Source organism: Typopeltis vanoorti, chromosome 3 (assembly GCF_054136105.1).
Source record: "Typopeltis vanoorti isolate ZY-2024b chromosome 3, IOZ_Tvanoo_1.0, whole genome shotgun sequence".
NCBI classification, from domain to species: domain Eukaryota; kingdom Metazoa; phylum Arthropoda; class Arachnida; order Uropygi; family Thelyphonidae; genus Typopeltis; species Typopeltis vanoorti.
In genome coordinates this window covers 49,511,669-49,535,900 of record NC_143551.1, presented here as the reverse complement: position 1 = coordinate 49,535,900, position 24,232 = coordinate 49,511,669, and the positions used below count along the sequence as shown (strand labels likewise).

The 24,232-nt window shown below is 35.3% G+C and overlaps 1 protein-coding gene across 1 annotated transcript in view; it reads left to right on the top strand.

Annotated features, from left to right (window-relative positions):
- Window positions 1-24,232, top strand: part of LOC150108113 (protein-L-isoaspartate O-methyltransferase domain-containing protein 1-like) — a 115,245-nt gene that overhangs the window by 37,281 nt on the left and 53,732 nt on the right. Inside the window, exon 2 of the mRNA XM_090415598.1 lies at window positions 2,149-2,472. Coding sequence (XP_090271724.1) covers window positions 2,166-2,472 — 307 coding nt within the window. The 5' untranslated portion in view covers window positions 2,149-2,165. The remainder of the gene's footprint in view (window positions 1-2,148; window positions 2,473-24,232) is intronic.

Sequence of the window (24,232 nt, the reverse complement as noted above, 5' to 3'; positions counted from 1 at the left end):
CTCAGCAACTTAATTTCTTTTTCCTCTGTCACCTTCTTATCATCAGCTTTGATTAGGATCATCCTACTATGGTCATTTTTCCTCTTACTTGCTGCATAATGAAAAAAAAACTATTGGATTTATTTTGGCCTACTTAGCTAATTTTCTCTCATAATTGTATTTTGCCTTCTTTACCACACTTTCTTGCTTGCACCACTTTGTACTGCTCACGAGTATGCTGATCACCTTTGCTTTATATTTCCTGCACAGTTTCTTGCAGTTCTTGCTTTATATCTCTACTTATCCACTTAATTCCCACTTGGTTTATCCTCCTGACCTTGGATTATGCAGTCTAATACAGCTTCTCTCAAACAATCTCTCACCACTTCCCATGCATTGCTGCCATTTTTTCCTTATAGCTTTCAAACCATGCCACTGCACCAAGATGCCTCCAATACCTGTCATAATTTCCTTTTTTATATAGTTCAATATAAACCTTTTCTTGACAGAGAATTCCATGTGTTTAGCAACTTCCCAGAATGAGACTGCTTGGTCACTCTCTCCAATTGGAGGCAGAGTGTCTACCTTGGTTATGGATATATCTTCTGATGCTATCGCCAGATCCATCACTCTCAAATCCTAGTCCATTCTATAACATGTTGTTTAGGGTAATTATCCCTTAGCAACTATATAAATTCCATTTCGATCTTGTCATTCCCCCGCTTTTCTCCCTCAATCTATGTCTCCATAGTTGAAATCTCCCATAATAATTGTTTGATCTGCACTAGTGTTAATCTGCTGATACATGGCATCTTCTTGTAGACCCCTGGTCATCATGTTGGAGGTTTAATGGAATATTTACAGCACTAGAAGAGGATTAAAAACTAATTTTAATACTTTCAGTATTTTGTCTTAGTCACTGAAACATCTTCGGGGATTACAAATAACTCTTTAACACACAAAAAGACAACACAATACTAAATGAAACATATGGGTTAAAGTCCTATCTAGGTGGTTACCCCCCCCCCCCTTCTATGGGTGTTTTTAGGTGGCCTAGTTGTAAAGTGGGACCTCTGACAATTATTGTTTCCCAAATTTTGGGAAGTTTTATGTATTCATATTTATTTACGTTAAGTTGATTTCTGAGTGCTACTGCAGATTCTAAAAACACTTTCCTTTTTAAATTTACTATGGTGGAACATAATGATTTTCTTCCAGGAGATCCTGTGGGTTGTAACCAATACATGGTCTGCAAGGCCAGATTGACCATAGTCGTGATTACAGATGTACGATTTGCATTCTTCTAAATGGATAGTCACTAATCTGCTTGTCTGCACACCATTCCTCCTGTACAATCTTCTCACTGATTAATTATTAATCATGGTCCTTCTCAACTCCATCCTGTCATACTTCCCATGCATTGCTGCCATTTTTTCCTTATAGCTTTCAAACCATGCCACTGCACCAAGATGCCTCCAATACCTGTCATAATTTCCTTTTTTATATAGTTCAATATAAACCTTTTCTTGACAGAGAATTCCATGTGTTTAGCAACTTCCTAGAATGAGACTGCTTGGTCACTCTCTCCAATTGGAGGCAGCAAACTCACAATCTTTACTTCCTTACTCTCATTTTCATTTCTTTTAACAACTCTTTCATATCCTCTCTCATTGCATATTTCTCCCCTGCTAAAATTTGTTCCTGCTAAAACAATCAACTCTTTCACTTCTACCTTCTGCAAACTAACAGCTTCTACATCTTTGATCCTCACCTGGGAAACATGCTTTCATCACTTTCTCCTTAAGTATACCGCTTATAATTATAAACACTTAATATCTATAACCAATTCCTTTCTTGAAGATTAAACTCCTACAATGGCATAATTTACATTGAAGTCTTATACCAGTAAGGTAAAGTATAATTTTGTATTTAATATGGTTAGTGCATTATTGCTGCATTGAAAGTATGGATCAGTAAATTTGCTTCTGTGCTGAATATGTCAAACTTATTCACTGTGCATATAATTTTGGTTTCATACTTCATTCTTTTTAATTAAAAAATGAAAATGTAATTGAACTATAAATATTACAAAGTTAGTATTAATAGAAAATTTGTTTAGCAAAGGAGGGAAAATTAATGCGACTTTTGTTTTTCATTTGTTTGTTTAAGTTATTCCTCTGTTTGAAATGGGAGGTGCAGTTAGTGCTGGTGAAGATAACGATGAGCTAATAGATAACTTAGTTGAGGCAGAATATATTAAGACACCATTAGTGGAAAGAGTGTTTCGAGCTGTAGATCGGGCTGATTATTATGTTGAAGGATGCAAGGAAAATGCATATAGAGACTTGGCCTGGAAACATGAAGATTTACATCTTTCTGCACCTTGTATTTATTCAGAAGTAATGGAGTCACTTAAATTAGAACCAGGCTTGTCGTTTTTGAATCTTGGCAGTGGAACTGGATATTTGAGCACTATGGTTGGCCTTATTTTAGGTAAGTGAATTATGACTGCTAATATACATTGTATTATTATTATGTTATATCAGCATTTTCTGAATTATTTCCTGATATGCACCTTCCAAAGAGTGTATGAGATAGTTATAGTCAGACTTAATTAACTTTACATTATTACTATCTTCCACTGAACAGTTTTCTTCCAAACTAATTATTATATATCACATGTCTTGTTTCAGCCTTCTAAGGTCCTGTTGCATTCAGTTTATCTTGATTTTCTGGGTTTCTGCCATTCTTATATCAAACATCTGTTTTACTTCCATATTAAGATTTCCATTCTTAAAAATATTCATGTTGAAAATAGAATAAACATGAATATTTTTAAGAATGAATAAATTTTTAAATTTATTCTATTTTAAGAAAATAGAATAAATTTAATAGCTATTTATAATAACTAATTTAATAAATTTAATAAGTATTTACAACATGACATTTCACTAGCTCAAACTAGCATTTTCAAAGACATTTTAAGATACACTGAGTGGAGACTAGAATTACAATGGCTTCCAGAACAAGAAAAGTCACTGGCAAATAAGGCAGTGCACTAAAATTTATGCAAAATTACACCATCATTTCTGTTACAGTTCAAAGGGTTTTGTAGCAAGGTATGTGCAAAATGGGCTAGATTCCTTAACCAACTTACATATCTTAGCTCTGCGGTGACAACAGTCTAATCCCTACTTATGTTAGGATAAACAAAACTTGCACTCCTCTCGAGCACTTATTCAAATTCAAAACATGCATAGGATTCTTAGCATTCTTAATACAAGATATGACCTTAACCTTTCCAAGCAGTTCAGACCTGATATTTGGACATTTGTAGAACAATTATCAGCCAATAATGAACTAAAAATATTTAACCAAAATAAAAGAAATTTAATCAGGAAGTTCAATGTGCTTTCACCAAAGAAAAGTGGTGTTAAGCAACTTCCAGCAGACAAGGTAATTCATCACTGGTCAGATTATAAACTTTTGGCTGATGAAACAAAAATTTTAAGCAACTGCTTCAATTTCATCATATCACCGAAGAAAAGCCCATGTGCATTGATCATCGCAAACATAGAATTTGCCATCAAAAGCTACTGCCAAATGAAGCTGATATTATTCTAGAAGTCTCAGATTTGCTGGAATGTGATAGAAATGCTACAGTCATCCATAATACAGTTGCCTACAACAACAAAATAAAAGAATTACTATTGGATACATCAACATACATTCCAATAACAAAGAATCCCACATCAATAAAAAATAAAACCATAAGTCTTTTAAACAATATTACAAGCTGGCCACTGGAAACTTTGTCCATATTAAAAAATTTTTATCCCCCACCCCATCCCAAGATTATATGGGCTACCTAAGGTCCACAAACCTGGAGCCTGCTATGCCCCATTATTGATGCCATAAATTTCCCTACCTATAAACTTGCTAAACATTTGGCATCCAAACTCAAAAAAGCATATCAGCATGACATCGTCCTTATATTAAAAACTCTACATGCTTTGTAGTTGCTATACAGAACCTTCAGTTAGTTGTGTATAGCAAAAAGGTAGTACACTAAAGCTGCTTTCCAAAATATTCCCAATATTTGCATTGCTCACTCTTTAAGCATTGCCTTAAATCAGGGTATTTTAGCTGGAATAACCAGCCCCTGAAACAAACTGAAGGTGTAGCAATGGGTCCCCCCCCCCCACACACACACCATCGCTAACTTGTACATGGAATCCTTTGAAACATTGGCACTTAATTCAATCACCCTCAAGCCAAAGTGTGGCTGAAGTATGTAGACAATGTCTTTGCCATTTGGCCACATGGCCCACAAGCTCTTTCCAACTTTTTACAATTCCTTAACAGTATCCACTCCCAAATGACCTTTACTGTTGAAGAGGAAAAAGAAGGGGCTCTAGCCTTCTTGAATACCTTGGTTACAAGGAAATTGCATAGGTTCCTTCATGCATTCAATCTATTGCAAATCTACACATACAGGCAGATAGTTACATGCCACTTCACATCACCATCCTTCAGTTTTGAACATTCCAAAAAATTGGAATGTTCAAAACTTCAGCCTCTAGGACAGAACAAATTTCATCCTTAAGACAGGCAGTGCATCTGGATAAAAGGCCCTACTTAGTTTTTGAACAGAATGATTACAACAGACGTTGTTGTTATTGTTATTATGTGTCATCCAGTGAAAAACAACTGAATGGCACATAACTTGATCTTGCGAACAAAGACGCTCCATCCCGCTCAACCTCGTCTTTTCTTTCAGCAGTTGTAAGTTCAAGTTAGTAAGTTCCTTTATGTTGTCTATCCAACTCTTTTGCAGTCTTCCCGAGCATAATTGCCTTTTCCAGTGATTCATCTGCTCACATAATATGTCCAAAGTACGCTAACTTCTGTTTAGTGATTATTGCCTCCAATGATTGCTAAACAGAATAAAGACATGAAAGACAGAATGAGGATTCTTCTTTGTACTCTCTAAAATCTTATTAGTCATTCTTATAGCATGTGGGATTCTTAATATTCTCCTGCACACCCATAATTCAAATGAATTAATTCACTTTCTGTCCTTTTTTTCTTAATAATCCAGCTTCCCCATCCATACATCACTACTGGAAATACCATTGCTTTAACAATTCTAACTTTCATAGCCTTACACCTCTATCTTTCATAATTTTTGTCAGGTTTAACATAGCTTTTTTTCCCCTATGGTTATCCTTCTTTGAATTTCATCTTCATATTTACCATAATTTCTTATTCTGGACTCCAGTAAATCATAAATTTCAATGATCTCTATTTTATCTTCCTCGATCATAAATTCATCTAAATTGCCACAAGCCATCATTTTTGTTTAAATGTGATGGCTGTTTAAATGATGTTTAAATTAAGGTCACTGGCTTTGTTACTTTCCCTCTTAACCAGTAGAATCAACCACTTCAGATCTTTTTTAGTTTCTACTATGAGGATTATATCGTCTGCATATCTTAAATTATTTATTTTTCTGTTACCAGTTGTAATTCCAGCTGGGCCTTTGTCTAAGTTAGCCATTCTCATAATATATTCACTAAAATATTAAAAAGATAGTGACAATGTACAATCCTGGCACACCCACTCCTTTTTCCACTCAAACACTGTTTGTTTCTCCAGAGACTGTTTTTACTGAAGCTTCTTGGTTGTCATACAGCTCTCTTATCAAGAGAATTAGATGCTCAGATATTCCCATTGATCTCACAATTGACATTCCAAAGTTGTGATCCATGTAATCAGAAGCTTTCTAATAATCAATGAAACAGATGAATACTTCCTTCTGAAATTCTCTTGTTTTTTGCATAATCCATCTCATGTTTGCTATCTAGACTCTAGTTCTTCTATCTCTATTCAAGCCTGCCTGTTCTTCTTCTTATTATTATTTAGGCCTCCAAGGAGTCAAAAGACGATGAGTCGTTCTTTCCTAGGAAACACAGTCTATCAAGACTCATCGTAGGAAGTCCCTCCTAGGACACACAAAGTCTAGCATACCACTCCTTAAACTCATTGACTGTTCTTGCTCTCACCACTCTATCAGGCAATGCATTCCATGGTTCAACCACCCTCCATGCAAAGAAACCACTTGTTGCATTCTCTATTCACATATGGCTCCAGCCTTTGTTGGATCACTTTCAGCATAACTTTACTTGCATATAAAATGAAACTGTTACATATAAAATTAAACTAGTATTGTTTGAATTAACTGTACTGAAGATGTCCTGTGATACTTAGGATGAAATATTTACTTATTAAAAATCTTACTACTGTGGTTACGTGTGTATGTTTAGTCATGAATGCTCCACAGGTTTCATTATACAATATTGATGCACTTGTCCCAACAATAGGTCAGTTTATCAATACCAGTACTGAAGAAGTCCGTGCCCACACCTAGTTACCAACATCACACCATCTGATGAACATCCTCATCCTTAGTAAAATGCCCTCCTGAAAGGTGTTTCTTGATGGGGCTGAACAAATGGAAGTTTGAAGATGCTAAGTCTAGGCTGTAGGGGGGATGTGGCAGTTTCCCCAATGATTACAGTGGGGAATGCTACTCCACACACACTGCACACCACTCTAGAGTGGTGTGCAGTGTGTGTGGAGTAGCATTTTTGTGCACCAAAATCATGCCACTTGTCAGGAGTCCTGGTTGTTTGCATTGAATGTTGGCTTTCAGTTTGTCCAACATTGCACAGTTAAGCTCTGCATTGATTGTTCCTTCTTTCTTCAAGAAGTCTACTAGATCCCAGAACACTGTGGCCATGACTTTTTGGACAGTGGGAACAATTTTGAATTTTTTGCACACAGAAGATTGTGGCTGTTTCCTAGTCATGGAGTCTTGTTTGCTCTCCAGGATTGAGTTATGAATCCACTTTTTGTCTCCTATAACTAGGTGAGCGAGAAAATCCTCACCTTTGTCACTGTATTGCAACAGATTCTCTGTACACATCTGTATGTGTGTGTTGCCTTGTGCTTCTCTGCTTGCATCCAGTAGAAGCACACTTTTCAAAAGTCAAGGACATCATGAACAATTTTGTAAACGGTGGACTTACTCAAGTTCATCCTCTTATGCAGTTTTTCAGTTTCACTCGCTGGTCTTCAAGAATAATGCCCTTATTTGCGAAATATTGTCTTCTGTCTTGCTCGATGAAGGCTTGCTCGTCCAATGTCACCAAGGCCCATTTTAATTCATTGCACCAAAAACACACTTGCTTCTTTGACATCACCTTTTTTGCCATACACAGCAACCATATCATGGTAGATGTCACTTGGTGAAGCCCCCCCCCCCCCACCCCTTTTGCTTGCTAAAAACAAATAACTTCATGGACACCTGTTTTGGACCTCACTTGCATGGTTACTGCAATCTTACAGCTGGAATTAGCTGTGAGGCAACAGTAGTGCCACACTGCAATGCCAAGTTTTTTTGTTTTTTTTTATGTTATTAATGGGTCTGTCTGTCCACTGTGTTTTATCTCATTCCCTTTCGCCATTATTAAGAAAAAAAAAGTGTTATCTTATTTTTTCTGAAACCTCTCATATTACTGTACATTTTATTTCTTTCCACAGTTCTTCTCTCTTCCTATCCTATCCAAACTTTAATTTCTTTCTTTCTGACTTTTGCTTTAAATGTTTCATTTATATGATTTTTCATTTATATGATGTTCTTTTGTTTCTTCTTAGCCCTTAATTTCAATTTAACTTCAGCTTTCAATAATTGATGATCTGTTCCACAATCTGCACCATGTAGTGTGTTTGTTGCTTGGATAATACTTCTCCACCTTCTGCTGGCAACAATCTACCTGATTTCTGTATTCACCATTAAGTGAAATCCATGCGTACAATCTTCTTTTATGACAATCACAAACAAAAATAGTTTCTTTATTGCAAGTAGGTGTTTGCAATAAAGAAACTATTCTCAACACAAAACTCCAACATTCTTTCTCCTGCTTCAATCCTCAGTCCTAAATGCCTTGTTCTTCCTTTTCTCCCACTTTTTTTTGCATTGCAATGACCTAACATAAACAGAAAATCTGTTTTATCAATACTGTATACTATTTGTTGCAATCTACTGTAAAATTTTCGACCTCATCACCAGCCTGGTTGACTGAATGGTTAGCTTATCTGCTTTCCAGCCAAGAGATTACAAGTTTGAATCATGCCAAGACTATGGATGTTTGTGATTGTCCTAATAATTGACAGAATAATCCTAATTAGAATAATTAGGATTATTCTGTCAGACACTGGGTTGTAACCCAAAATGCATTTTCTATATTCTCTTCTATGAATAGTACTCCATTTTTTCGAAGGTTTTGATGTCGAGTAATATATCATGAAATCATTGGTATCAAAGTGACCCATTCCTCTATCTCAGTTCACTGATTTCTAAAATTTTAACTCAAATTCTTCTAATTTCTTTCTTTACAGTTCCAGTGTTCTGGTTACATGTTTCTTATAAATCAGTAAAGAGGAGGTGCTTTCTTATGAGATTAACTCTATCAGAAGTTGAACTTTCAGAAAGCTTTGATCCAGCTTCATCATTCTTGTTAATTTCATTAGAAGTTCCTTTCAGAAGAAAGCTGGTTTAAGTTGGTCTTCCCATTGATACCCTTTATTTACTCCCCTAATTTACCTCAGAACTCGCATATCTATGGTCTTTAGTCAACTGTTTTTATTTCTAACCCAGCTCTCAGATCATTAAATTAAAACTGGTCAGAACAGTTTTATGTACTGCTAGCAACTTGTCATACCAATCTTATACATATTTAGACTTGCAGTGGTTGTGATACTTATCACAGCACAGCAGATAAGGAAGTAAATATTTTATTTCCAAAATTTTTCATGTAGTTACTAAGACATTTTCAAGGTTAATCATAAGTACTCATGAGGGCACACAGGTGTATGATTGAATAAGAACATGAAATTTCATAGACGTATTCTGATATTCTGACTATGCCTTCTGGATGCAGTCATAAATGGCTAGTTTTTGTTGTTGCTTTAGGTAGAGGATGACAGCCTCCCCCCCATCTTTGACAGTTTTTTTACAGCCAAATTTATTTACATTAGGAGTGTTCTATAGCGCATGTGCTGATTTCTAGACTAGCCTTTCACTTTTGAAGCTGTGCTTTTGAGGTAGTGGTTTTTCTCCGTTTCACTGCATCAAATATATGATCTTTTAATTCACTTTTTTTTTTATTCATAAATATATAATTTTAGTGTTTTTCTGTTTGTTTAGCTGTATATCTGTCAGACTGTAATAGAAGAGTTTTCATTAGCATCCTGTGCACACCTGGTACTGATTATCAGGGGAATTCATCTTCAGAAAGACAGACAATGGAAGCTAATTTGAATATTAGTTTATAGATAAGATTAGTAATCATTGAGTATTTTTCTGATCTTTAAGAAATTCCTTTGATGTGAGGCATTATTTAGGAGTGATGTAATTGTTATAATCCAAAAGTCACTACATTATTAAAATAAGTAATGCTACCTGAAATAACTTGTAAATTTTGTCCACATCATCTGCATCCCTTTCATATGTACTGTTTACCTAAAATCCATATAAAAAAAAAAATTTAAAAAAAAAAGATCATTCCATCTCATACTCAACAATATAGCTGTATATTTAATTTAGTCAAATATTTATCATAAACACTAACTCAACATTAACTGAAAAATTAAAGCTTATAAATTAAAGATGCCAAGCGGTTATATTCTTGGTTTAATCCTATATCCAAGCGCAAGCAAACAATGTTTGTGCATGAAGTATCTTCTCTACTAGGGATACTTGTATATAGTGGCTAATGATTATACACCAGTTACCTTATTATCCCATAATGGAAAACACACTTTTTCAGAGGTGCGTAATGCAATGCATTATGGGAAGCACTACTACCCAGATTGGTTTCAACCTTTATTGAAGTCTCATCAGTGGCAGCTAGATCCTGAAGAGATACCAAAGTTGAACTAATGCAGAAGTCATATTACCCATACACAAGTAGATAATAGGTGTCACATCTTATTATTAAAATACATCTGGATTAGAGACAGATGTTGAAAGTTTTTTCACTTGGTGATACTGTATATTACAGATGCCATGAAAATATATATTCTTGGTTTAATCCTTTATCCAAGTCTTTATCCAGCAAACAATGTTTGCACATGAAGTATCTTCACGACCAGGGGTTGTATATAGATTAAAGACTAATGACTTCTCACCAACTGCCTTATTATCTCATAATGCATAGCACACATGCAATGGATTATTGAAGGGTCACTATGTAGATTTGTTTCAACCTTTATTGAAGTCTCAACAGTGGGAGCCAGACCGAGAAGAGATACCAAGGTTGAACTAATGCAGAAGTACCATATATTACTCATATACAAGTAGTTAAAAGGTATCACATCTTATTATTGAAACTTTAGACTACTGTCTAAAGCCTAAGGACGAAAACTATTTCTGAAAATTACAACTGCAAATTCAGATGAATAAGCTTGTGGCAATTTTGTACAAACTGACAATTTTGAGTAGAAAGCAGTGCAGATTCAAATTTTCAAATCTTGCACATAAAGGGGTCACATGATAGCACTCAGCATGATAAAAGGCAAAAGGTTGTGCTAAGCGAATTGTGATAAAAGGAAGCTCTTTTGTGAAAGAATAAAGTTGCATACTTGGATGTCTTGTAATGTGTCAAAGACATCATCTAGATGATTTCATGTGGGGAAGAATTATTGGAAAGCTTAAAAAAAGCTGCAGAATTAATGATATTGATAGAGAGTTTGGAATCTCACATAGCGTTATATCCAGGACACTGTTCAGACTAAGGCTAAGAGGTCACCCTTGACTACCACAGAGCATGAAGACAGATTTTTGGTTATTACAGCTAAACATAATCAACGCACCACAGCAGGTCCGCTTGTGAGTCGGTTCCATTCAAGCGGATATCTCAACAAACTGTGGCAAGACATCTGCAACCTATATGCCTGAAGGCCTGTAGTCTATGTCCTTTTATTCACAAATCATTGTTGAACATGTTTTCGGTGGTGTTGTATCCATAAAAATTGGACATGACACCAGTGGGCTAATGTACTCTTTACAAATGAGTCGTTTTAGTCTTTCCTCTGATTCTAGATGATACTTGATCTGGCATGAAAGTGGTACTGTTTACCATTGCAAGAATGTTCTTGAAAAGGATGGATACAGCAGTGCTGGGGTCGGGGTATTAGGAGGCATTATGCTTAACAGATGCACTGAGCTAGAAGTGATGGAAAAAGGGACTATGACTGGTGAACGATATCAACGAAGTTGTTTTGATGTCATGTTCAATTGTTCCTTGGTGCTGTAGGCAAAGAATTCATTTTTATTGATGACAATGTCACACCACATATTACACGAGCAGTGGAAATACTTCTGCAGACTGATGATATTAGAATCGAGTTGCCAGCACACTCCTGGCCAGTTTGCCTCAAGAACTCCTGAATCGTTTGGTGCTTAGCATGGTACGACATTGTGACAGCTGTATTGCAATTCTGGTGGATATCCCTCTGCATAGTTTCGTGTAAGCACTGTAATTAATTTCTTAACCTATAGTATTATATCCTTAGGAAATTTGTAACTTTTGCCAAAAACGTATTGCAATTTAATTTGTGTGAAATTTATAACACATTTTTGTGTAATATAATTTATCAGCATGCTTGCAATAAATTTGTCCACATTTGGCTATAGTCATGAAAATTTTTTTATATATACAGGTAAAAATGTAGTTTATCCTTAGCTTTTGGACACCGGTGCACTCTGGATTACAGATAACTAAGTGAAAAATCTTTCAACAGCGATCTCTAATCCAGAGTAATTTAATAATAAGGTATGACACCTTTTAACTACTTGTCAATGGGTTAATATATGACTTCTGCATTAGTTCAACTTTTGTATCTCTTCTGGGTCTGGCTCCCACTGATAAGACCTCAATAAAGGTTGAAACTAGGAATTATAGACACACTTAACACAACAATATTTTAATATTTGCCAAATATTGAAATATTTGAATAGTTCCTATGTAGCCACTGAAGACTATCTTCAGTGGCTACATAGAAACATTCCACCTTGTTTTTAACAAGGTGGAATATCAACAGTTGATCATTCAAAAGTAGAACAAACTGCATGATGTTACATTGCTAAGCATTAAAGAGAGGAAAAATTTCATCAGAGCGATGATTAAATTATAGGTATTAATTCACAATTTCATATAATAATCTTAATTTATAAATAACATTAGACTAATGTAGGAATTAAAAGTCTCAATTTAAAGAAAAATTAATGTGTTATCTTGATTAAACTTCCCATATTTTTGATAAGGATATACAGTCATTTCGATTCAAGTTAGGGTTGAAATAAGGCCTCAGCACTCTCTTTGAATAGGCATTCAAATTTATAGCGACATCTGTGTAGAAGGCGAGTCTTGGACCAGAGGATGTTGTGGCTTGTCTCTATCCTGTGCTAAGCCAATCCAGACTTATCGGATTTGCTGTGCTGAATGTATGATTTATGTTCTTGAATTCTTTTTTTCTATAGAGCGTCCTGTTTGTCCAAAGTAGGACAGATTGCAGTTACAAGGTACTTGATACACACCAGGGACAGAGACATAGTTGAGCATTTATCTTTAGAAGAGAGGAAATAGGTGGATATTTTGTTAATAGGTATATAAGTGGCTATTAAATCATATTTCTTCAGAATTCTTGAAATTGGTTCTGAAATCCCGGAAATATATGGAATTAGAACTCGACGTGTTAAATCTTTGTTGTTCTGGATTGGATTGTAGGAATTGAACAGATGTTGTGTACATTTTTTCAGAGAAGCCATTTAATTTCATGTGATGTTTGATAGTTGAAAGTTCTTTCTGTAATTCATGATGAGTTGAACAATTAGTTCTAGCTCGTCGGACTAAACATTTTATGATTCCTGTTTTTTGATAAGGATGATGAGCAAATTGTTTGAGAATATAATATCCAGTGAAAGTGGGTTTTTTGTAAACTGTTGTTGTTAGAATACCTGAAAGTGAATGGATGAGGAGGATGTCTAAAAAGGATAACTTGTCGTTTTCATTCTCTATGGTAAACTTAATATGAGGATGTAAGGAATTGATTGTAGCTAAAAAGTAAGGTAAGGAATCTGTTATGAGGCCACACTGAAAAGATGTCATATATATATATATCTCACCTAAAACGATGGTTGAGGGAATATAGATGAAAACAGGATGTCTTCTAGATGTTCCAAATAAAAGTTGACTAGCGCAGGTGAAAGTAGAATTTGTAGAATTTGTTTTGGCACAAGAAATATCCAGAGTGCATCACGAAATCAAATAATTTTATAATATCTTGTAGGAAGATGTCAGCAAGTAATTGTAAAGTCTTTTTGAGAGAAATACATTAGTATATAGAATTCTGAAGAAATATGATTTAATAGCCACTTATATACCTATTAACAAAATATCCATCTATTTCCCCTCTTCTAAAGATAAATGCTCAACTATGTCTCTGTCTGGTGTATATCAAGTTCCTTGTAACTGCAATCTGTCCTAGTTTGGACAAACAGGATGCTCTATAGAAAAAAGAATTCAAGAACATCAATCATACATTCGGCACAACAAATCCAATAAGTCTGGATTGGCTTAGCATGGGATAGAGACAAGCCACAACATCCTCTGGTCCAAGACTCGCCTTCTACATAGATGTCGCCATAAATTTGAACGCCTATTCAAAGAGAGTGCTGAGGCCTTACTTCAACGCCCTGACTTGAATCGAAATGACTGTATATCCTTATCAAAAAATATGGGAAAGTTTAATCAGGATAACACATTAATTTTTTTTTTTAATTGACTTTTAATTCCTACATTAGTCTAATGTTATTTATAAATTAAGATTATTATATGAAATTGTGAATTAATATCTATAATTTAATCATCGTTCTGATGAAATTTTTCCTCTCTTTAATGCTTAGCAATGTAACATCACATGGCTCATTCTACTTCTGAATGATCATTTGTTGGTATTCCACCTTGTTAAAAACTGTTCCTATGTAGCCATTGAATAGTCTGTTAGTTTCAACTGAAATATTTGGCAAATATTAAAATATTCTTGTGTTAACGTGTCTATAATTCCTAATCATAATGTCACAAAAGTGTCTCTCAAGAGTAAAAAAGTTGGAACTATTCTGGGTAGTGGCCCTTCCCATAATGCCTTTCATTAAATGCATCTGTAAAGGTGTGTTCTTTGTATTATGGGATACTAGGGCAAATTGATGTGAAGTCATTAGCCTGTATATACAAGTATCACTAGTCATTAAGATACTTCGTGCACAAACATTGTTTGCTTACACTTGGATAAAGGATTAAACCAAGAATATAATTTCCTGATGTCTTTAATTTATAGTATAACCAAGTGAAAAAACTTTCAGTATGTATCTCTAATTCAGAGTATTTTAATAAGGTATGACACCTTTTAACTACTTGTATATGAGTAATATGATGACCATGGTATCTTCTGCATCTGGCTCCCACTGATGGTTCCTTGAGAGTATGGAGGTTCTACTTGGTGCCTGATTTTTGCCTGTCACTGGGTGGAGCTAGTGATGAGTTTAGTAGTAGTCCAGTGAGATTTGGAGTGATCTTGTAGATCATTCAGAGTTTTTGTAGAGGTATCCCTGCACTTACCTCAATAAGGTTGAAACTTGTCAGGTTGTGGCCCTTCCCATAATGCATTGCATTATACACATATGAAAAGGTGTACATTATGGGATACTAAATTTCTTTTTTCATACATCAAAAAAAAAAAAGAAAAGCAGACAGCATGAAAGTGATAAATAATATTGAAATAAATAGATGTATTATATTTATTCATTTGTTAACATTCAATTGACAAATGTTGAATAACTTTTTTTTTCTAACCATAATAGGTTCTTTACGATTAGAAACGCTTAGGCAACTAGCCAGTTAACTATCAATAGAATAACAAAATTTGTTTTACCTATTGTGTATGGGCATATATTATTTATTGTAACGTATCAGTATGTATATTGAAAATGTTCTACTTTCATACACATAAAACATTTTCAATTTCATAAATGAGGGAATTCATATGAGTGCCATGCATGGGGGAGAGAAAGTTTGTAACCTATAGTCCTCAATCTTTAACCTGTGGATAAAATAAAGGTTGTGAAGAAGAGAGAGAAAAACTTATAAATGTGATTTAAACAGTGCTTAAGTTACCATTTGGGTGTTGATTAATACTGCTACCTCAGTTAATTTAATTCAATTTTAATTCAAATCATTAAATATTAAATTAAAAACCATTCATTGAGAAGGTTTCTTACCTGAAATTATTTTGAGTTGACTGAAGAAATGAGGGACTGGATAAGAGGTAGGTTATACAAATGAATATGGATTGTCATAATCATCAATTTCCTAATATGCACCCTCAAAGGATGTACATCCCTTGAGGGTGCAAATAACTGAAGTTTTCCATGTTCCTGCTAGTTTAGTGTTTTTATTAATTTCTCTCTTATTCCATATAAATTTATTCAACTGGTTCTCCACAATACCACATGTGCTTATTCATTTGTCTTTTTCCATATTTAATTTTAAATAACTAAAATTTTTTACTTCTTTAGGTTGGCCATTGAAAATGAAGTTTTACATGTTTCTGCCTATTTTTGATACTTTGTCTTTCTCTTGCTAATTTTCATGCCAAATTTGTTATCATGTTATTCAATATAGTTAAAGAATCCTGGAGACTTGCACTGGATTTGTTTGGCAGTAAAAGTGCTGTTTGATATATCAAATTCTAATATCACTTTTACTGCCAAACAAATCCAGTGCAAGTCTCCAGGATTCTTTAACTATTATTTCTCTAATATTGAATAACTGCATAAATCAAAGAGCTGTTTGATATATCAAATTCTAATATCACTTTTACTGCCACTCTTTCATAACATGATCTTGTTGGTTTAGTCTTTCATCCAACCTTATATTTGCTAGTTGTTGGTTGACCCCACATTCAAACATAAAGAAACATTTTATTATACTGTGCCACTCTATGTTTGAAATCACACAATTATTGTGAAGGAATCAAGCATCAGATAGCACAACAGTAACGTGAACTTACTACAGGCCGAAATTTTCTTACTTATACATAGGATTTCCTGCAAGATTCGTATTTTAATGAGCGGTGCAATGAAACTGAAATTAGGCAAGCACAAGAATCAAGTGAAACAAGAATTCTATTAAGATCAATACAATTAGAAAATAATTTATGCATTCTATAAAGTATTTAGAATCTACTCAGCTGAGTGCATCATTTACTGTTAGAACATATATATAAGGCTTTCACAATTCTCATCCGTTAGGATTTCAACTTAGTTTCGCCTTAAACTACAACAATATTCAGCAAAACACTTAAAAAGTAATTCTTTTTAGTCTCGTAGAATAATCACAAACTTCAATTTTATCAAACACTTAGCTGGCATCATCAATATATATCAAAGGATTAAAATAGTTCTTAAAAGGCTCAGTCTTGCATTTCTTGCATTGAGATAACACATTCAAACACAAACTAATTCTTCAATGAAGTTTCTCACATTAGTTTCACAAGGAAAATGTTTTATAATATCACTCATTCAAGCTTGACTAGCTGGTTCCAGCAACACGAAATTTGACCAAGTTCTCCGGACACAAGCAACACTATCACATGTTAGTTATAGAATAGATATTCTTATCAGTATGATCATCATAGCTTGCACATTATGGAAAACTCTTACAACACTTCTAGGCACTCGATAATCTTCCACTATAGACAACACAAAAGTTATAGTAACCCTGAGTTCAATAACTTGTTTGTTAAGACTGGAAAATGTATTTTCTTGCTCATAATAACTTATCTTACTTTAAATCTCGATCATATTATTATCCTTTCACTCAGGTAAATTCCTTTACAAGGTGACAGAAAACTATAAATAAATATGAGTTTGAAGTAAGATTCATTAAAATCGGAACAAGTTTCCAAATCTTTATTATGTCGTACGATTCCAGGTTAGATCACATCTCACGACCTTCCCACACCCTCTTCAATTTCCTTCTGGTTCCTTCTTCCTATATCTCATAAATCCTCTCTCTCTTTCCTGCCCAAACTTGTTTTTCTCCGCTCTTTCAGTTTACAACGAAATTCCCACGTGATCGTTGTACAGTTCCCAACGCTAAGGCACGCTATCTCAAAATAACTTAGTTTTCTGACAGCAGCTAATCAAATCACATTAGCAGAGTCCCTTAGAAATTCTTTCACTTTCAGTATCAACAAATAAAATGCATATATTACCGTTCGCTTAGGATACATTTACAAGTTAATATAAAGAATTTATATAAGATAAATAACTAAACAAAATTACAATTATTATTTCAATGATCAAAAAACAGTAAGCATTTAAATTACAATTTACTTAGGAGCAAATTTAGCTCAGGAAATGCAATTCATGTTAAATCATGAATGAAGTATTAATAATCATAAAATTCTTCATTCACAATTTAACATTTAGCAGCACATCATCTGCATAAATCAAAGAGCTGTTTGATATATCAAATTCTAATATCACTTTTACTGCCACTCTTTCATAACATGATCCATATAGCTAATGTAATTTAAACAGAATTAACTATATCTGTGGGAAGTAACAGTACTCGGTATCTGTAGAAACCAGAATTCTAAGGAAGGTGGACTGGCCTCCGGAATCAGGTGCACTCCTGTCTTACATGTAATATTTGCATTATTATTATTATTACTTCCAAGCTGCATGGAGTCCAAAGACTCACTGCAGAAGTCACACTCGTATACCACACCTTGCCTTGACGACATTCAGTATTAGAGCAGTCTCACTAGCAATGCATTCCACTCATTCACCATGTAACATGTGAAAAAAAAACTCCTTTTCACTACCCTACTCTCACAACCTTTGTGCAGTTTACAGGAGTGACCTCTCATTCTCCCATTACCCTATGCAATCTTCCCCTGTCTATAATAAATTTAGTTTAATCCTTTATCCAAGTGTAAGCAAACAAAGTTTGCACTTGAAAATATCTTCAGGACTGAGGTAAGGTGGTGCAACTCCGAGCAAAGGTGAATCAAGCTCTCATCACTCCTTGTCTCAGTATCTCCCATAATGCAAAGCACATCTCCTTGCGGAAATGTACACTGTTATGCATTAAGGGAAGGGCCACTACCCAGACCTGTTTCGATCTTTATTGAGGTCTCATCAGTGGGAGGCAGACCCAAACGTGGAGATACTAAGGCAGAAGCAATAGGAGAGGTCATATTTACCTATACAAGTTGCCAACAGGTGTACCACCTTATTATTGAATTACTCTGGATTCAAAGAAAGATGTTGGAAGTTTATTTTGCACTTGGTTAGACAATAATAAATTTAGTTTAATCTAAATTTATCTAATCAGATAAATTTAGATTTCTATTTAGTAATTCAATAATAAAGTGGTACACCTGTTGGCAACTTGTATAGATAAATATGACCTCTCCTATTGCTTCTGCCTTAGTATCTCCATGTTTGGGTCTGCCTCCCACTGACGAGACCTCAATAAAGGTCGAAACTGGTCTGGGTAGTGGCCCTTCCCTTAATACATAGCAGTATACATGTCTGCAAGGAGATGTGCTTTGCATTATGGGAGATACTGAGACAAGGAGTGATGAGAGCTTGGTCCACCTTTGCTCGAAATTGTCTGGTGTTGCATCACCTTACCTCAGTCCTGAAGATATTTCAGTTTGCTTACACTTTATCCAAGTGTAAGCAAACTTTGTTTGCTTACACTTGGATAAAGGATTAAACTAAATTTATTATAGTCTAACCAAGTGCAAAATAAACTTCCAACATCTCCCCCTGTCGGTTTGATAGGCTCCTGTCTCCCAAGCTCTGCAGGCCACATTCTTTTAATCTCTCTGCATACTTAATGTTTCAGAGTTCTGAGATAGTCATAGTTATTCTCCTTTGCTCTCTCTCTCTCCCTCCTAATGTTTCCTTATCGCAAGTATAGTCAGGTGACCAGATCTCTGCACAGAAATCCAAATGAGACCTAATTAGTGTTGTTTTATACAGGGGAAATTATCACCTTCTTATCCATATTCTTGTAAGGGTTACAAGTAAGGATTACCTAGAAAAGTTGTAAGGATTACCTTTCTGGATAATCCTTATAACTTTTTCAGTGTGTGTCCTAAACTTGAGTTCCCTATTTACCAAGATCCCCAGATCCTTTGCCTCTTCCACCTCCTGAAGCAAAGCTCCTCCAATATGATAAACCTCATTCTATCTTTTATTATTATTATTATTATCATCATCATCATCTGAGACCCTCCCAGGGAGTCCAGGACTCATTCCAGGAGGCTATAAATCACCCAAACCAAATGTCATACCGTCTCTTAAATTCATTCACACTATATGCACGCACTATCCCTAAAGGCAAACTATTTCACTCATTCACTACTCTGTGAGAGAAAAACCTAGCTCTTTCCCCTTTCTTGACTGCAAACAAACTTAACTTCCATGGATCTACTGTGTTCTCTCCCCTCACCTTCTATGTAACAAAAAATTTCATCAGACAATATCCTAACACCCATTCAAAAGTTTATATACATCTATCATATCACCCTTCTTTCTTCTGTTAACACGTTCGCTGCCAACTACGAGTATACTCGTAGTGGGTAAACCTGCTTCACAAGCCAGCTACGAGTATACTCGTATGACGCTTACCGCCAGGAACGAGATTATTGTAGTGACCTTGAAGAAGTGAAAATGCTTGGCTTGTGGGGCTAGCATCAAAACTGTGTATTCTCATAGACCGTATATGCTCTGTACAAGCCAACTACGAGTATACTCGTAGGACGTTTACCTCCGGTAACGAGATTATCGTACTGACCTTGAAGAAGTAAAACTGCTCGTCCTAGGGGAACAGACCATGCCAAAGTAGCGTGGCAGCGAACGTGTTAACCAGCGTCTGTAATCCACATACTCACAATCTGTCCTCATAATCTATATCCCATAATCCAGATATAATCTTTGTAACTCTTCTTTGCACCCTTTCCACACCTTCTTTATCCCCTTGGAACCCAAGTGACCAGAGCTGTGCACGATAATAAGACCATAAATCTACATGCTCTTATCAAGGTCCTATAAAGATGCAAAATGACTTCTCTATCCTTAAATGTCAAGGTTTGCTTCAGCATTGCAATTATCCTCTTAGTTGTATTTGAAACTTTTGCTTTGTGACATTTGAACTTCAAATTCCTATCCACCATTATGCCAAGATCCCTAGCCTCATCAGTTTCATGTAGCATAATCCTGCTAATATAATATGCCACTGGAAATCTCATCACACCAAAATGCATAACTTTACACTTATGAACATTAAACTGATAGCCATTTTCTTTTGCCCAAATTTCCAGCCTTTTCAAATAATTTTAAAAAGGCTGGAAATTGCACATCTGTTAGACCCTTCCTAATATCATTAATGTATAGATTGAACAACAATATCCCAAACCCTGAGGTACACCACTGGTGACCTTAAATCTAGCAGATTCACATCCACTGTATACCACTTTTTGATCTGTCTGTCAACCATCTACTGATCCAAGTCAAGAGTTTATATTCCAATCCCATATTCTCCCGTTTATGCAACAGCTTTTCATGTGGTATCCTATCAAATGCCTTATCAAAATCCAACATAATTGTAAACTGTAATCTGTATGCAAGTTCTTATCTGGCTAAAGTGCATAACTTTATACATAGAAACATTGGGCTGAAGAATGTGATGCCACTTCATAGCAATACACTGTTCAAATCCTCTTGCAAAATCATGGCAGAACTTCCTGAAATTGCTCTTCCTAACTTAACATCATCAACAACAACTGATTATCTACTCTCCCACCCAGATTTATATCAGTATATAAATTAAATACCATTGGTCCCATAACAAACCACTGTGGTACCCACTCGTCACTTTACTGTATCAGGACATCCATCCTTTTGCCAGATTCCTGTTGAACAACCAAGTCAAAGACACTGCGAGCTCTTTTGCACTCTCCTGTAATTTACCTGGTAATATCCCATCCAGTATTGCAGCCTTATTAAAATTAATAAGGCTGTTATTCACGTTACGTGACTCCAGCCTCCAACCATCCCTGTAATGCAGCTATCAAACTGACTATCCATTCCCATCATGCTCAATTTCAGTAGTGGTTTACGTAGTACTCTATCAAATGCTTTAGCACAGTCCAGATAAATCAGTATAGAAGTACCTCCTTGATCCAGTACAATCATCCTAATCTAAAATGTAACCAAGTTACTAAAGTGAGACCTCTCCTTAACCAACCCATGCTACTGCTCTCTTGAAAGATTTCCATCTCATCAATCCAGGTTTATATTCTATCTCTAACCAGTCTCTCTCTCTAACACCTTCACCACTATGTCTGATATACACACTGGCTATAGTTGGGCACCACTGAGTTGGATTATCCCTTATGCAATGGCACTATTTTTTTCTTATTCCACTGTTCCTGTTGAACAACCAAGTCAAGGGCACTGCAAGCTCTTTTGCACTTTCCTGTAATTTACCTGGTGATATCCATCCAGTATTGTAGCCTTATTAAAATTAAGGTTACTTAATATACAAAATACTTTTCATTTCTGAGCTATCTGTCGTTTGACCTCCTTTCTCTTGTTATTCAATACTATTTTTAATCCCCTCCCTCCCACCTAAAATACACTAAAGAAATTTTTGCTGCATCTTCAGCAGATATGACATGTTTTCCATCTTCATCAACATCATATCTGCTCTAAGGTTTTACTTTACTGTTTCAGCCAATCTCTTCATATGCTAATTTCTCTTCCTCACTATACTTGTCACCTTCTTAGCCTGTGCTCTATTCTTCTCATATTGCTGAAGAGGTACCCTGGCCTTTATATATTATGTGATCAAAAATATCTGGATGCCTTTTCATTCTGACTCTCACTCTAATATAAAAGGTATTAATATGAATTTGGTCCACCTTTTGGTGCTATGACAGACTTCAATCTGTGAAGTGGAACTGAACCATGAAAAAAGTCCCAGACTATGATGCCTTCGCCACCAAAACTCCATAATTGGCACAACAGATTCAGACTGGCACCATTCTCTGGATCCACCAAACCCAAACTCATCCATCAGACTGCCAGATGGTGGAGCCTTATTCATTACTCTCCAGAGAATAAGTTATCCTTGCTGATGTTGGACTTCTATGGCTGCACAGCCATGTACAAGATTGTTCTTCAGCTCCCAGTGTAGTACTGGCATTGATTGCAGAAGCATTTCAGAACTCGATTGTGAGTGTTTTAACCAAGGAAGGCAGATTTTTTTTTTATGCCACGCACTTCAGCACTTGGCAATTTTGCTGTCTGATTTTATGTGGCCTGCCAGGTCACGGTATGCATGTTGGAACATTGCTGGTTGTTGCTATCATGTTCTGTGGTATCATGCTTGTTATATCCTAGGTCCATGGCAGTTAATTATTTTTATAAATAGATCTTTAAAATAAAGACCTTTAAATGTAGGCCAGACAGGAAGGTTGGGAGAGATCTGTATGTCTGAACGCATAAAAGATGTTGAAAAAAGAAGAGAGCATAAATTAGTCCTGGCATTTCACACAATCACCTGGCCATCAAGTACTTTGGCAACAAATAAAAATGTCATATATTAATTGTAACTGCTTTAAAAGAAAATGTAAAGAAGCCTCACAAATGTTTAGGAACCCTGCACAATGCCACAATGCAGTAAAAAATCACGGCTTAATTTTACATCAAGAATGGTCTGCTTTCATCAAAAATTTAACTGCCACGGGCCTAGGATATAACATGCATGATACCACAGAACGTGATGGCAACTAACAATGTTCCAACATGCATACAGTAACGAGTTTACCATTTGTATTTTGGTTTATCAACTATATGTTACAGTTGTGGAGTTATCAAACACATCTAATATGTGTAATTAAAAAGAAATTATGCAGAATTTTTATAATCTCCATGCAACTAAGTGCCAAGTTTCAGAACCTATCATTCCAAAACCAAGCAATATACCAGATGTACTTCCAGAAGAAATAGAACATGCCCTTAAGAAAATGAGTAAAGGTAAAGCCGTAGGACTTCATCATGTTAAAGCTGAAGAAATCTAACAAGGTGGACCAATTATTTTCAAAGCCTTGGCTGCCAGATTCACATGGTACTTCAAAGAATTTCAGAGGAATGGAAGATCTTAAAAACCATACTTCTATTCAAAAACGGGAACAAGGAAGACATAAAAAAACTATCCTTCACTCTGTCTACTCGCTCACATATATAAAATCATGAACAGAGTAATACTGAACAGAATCCAAAACACACTCGAAGACAACTCCAGTAGAGAGCAGGCAGGATTCAGAAGAGGCTATTGTGGAGAACACAATAGATCATATCCAAGTCATTTCACAACTAGCAGAAAAATGCAGAGAATACCAAATCCCTCCATGTTTCCTCTTTATTGATTTTAAAAAAGCATTTGATACCATAGAACACAATGCAGTCATCAGTGCCTTACTGGAAATAAATGTGGACCCTGCTTACATCCACATGATAAAAGAAATTAATAAAAATCAGACCACAAATAACCCTATTTGATCAATAGGGTTATTACCCCTCTCTTTATATCATTAGATATAAAGAGAGGGGTCCGTCAAGGCGACATGATCTCCCAATCTATTTACCAGCACTTCAAAATACACCTAAACGGAGGAATAAGTATAGATGGTGAAAAACTACAAATTCTTATGTTTGATGATGATCTAGTACTGATATCCCACAACCCAAAAGACCTAGAAGAAATGGGTGAAATGAATCTAGAAAAAACAAAATGGATCAAAAACATCTACACATTATGTATTAATAACATCCCTATAGGACAAGTTGACTCCTACAGTTACTTAGAACAAACAATAAAAATGAATAACGATTTATCTGAAGAACTAGCAAAAAGAAAGAAAGCTGCATGGCTATATTCAACAGAAAAATTGACTAAAAGAAACACTTACTGATTCAAATCTTGACATCTCTGCAAAGACAAAACTATTTAATAGTGACATACTTCCATCACTCACATATGGA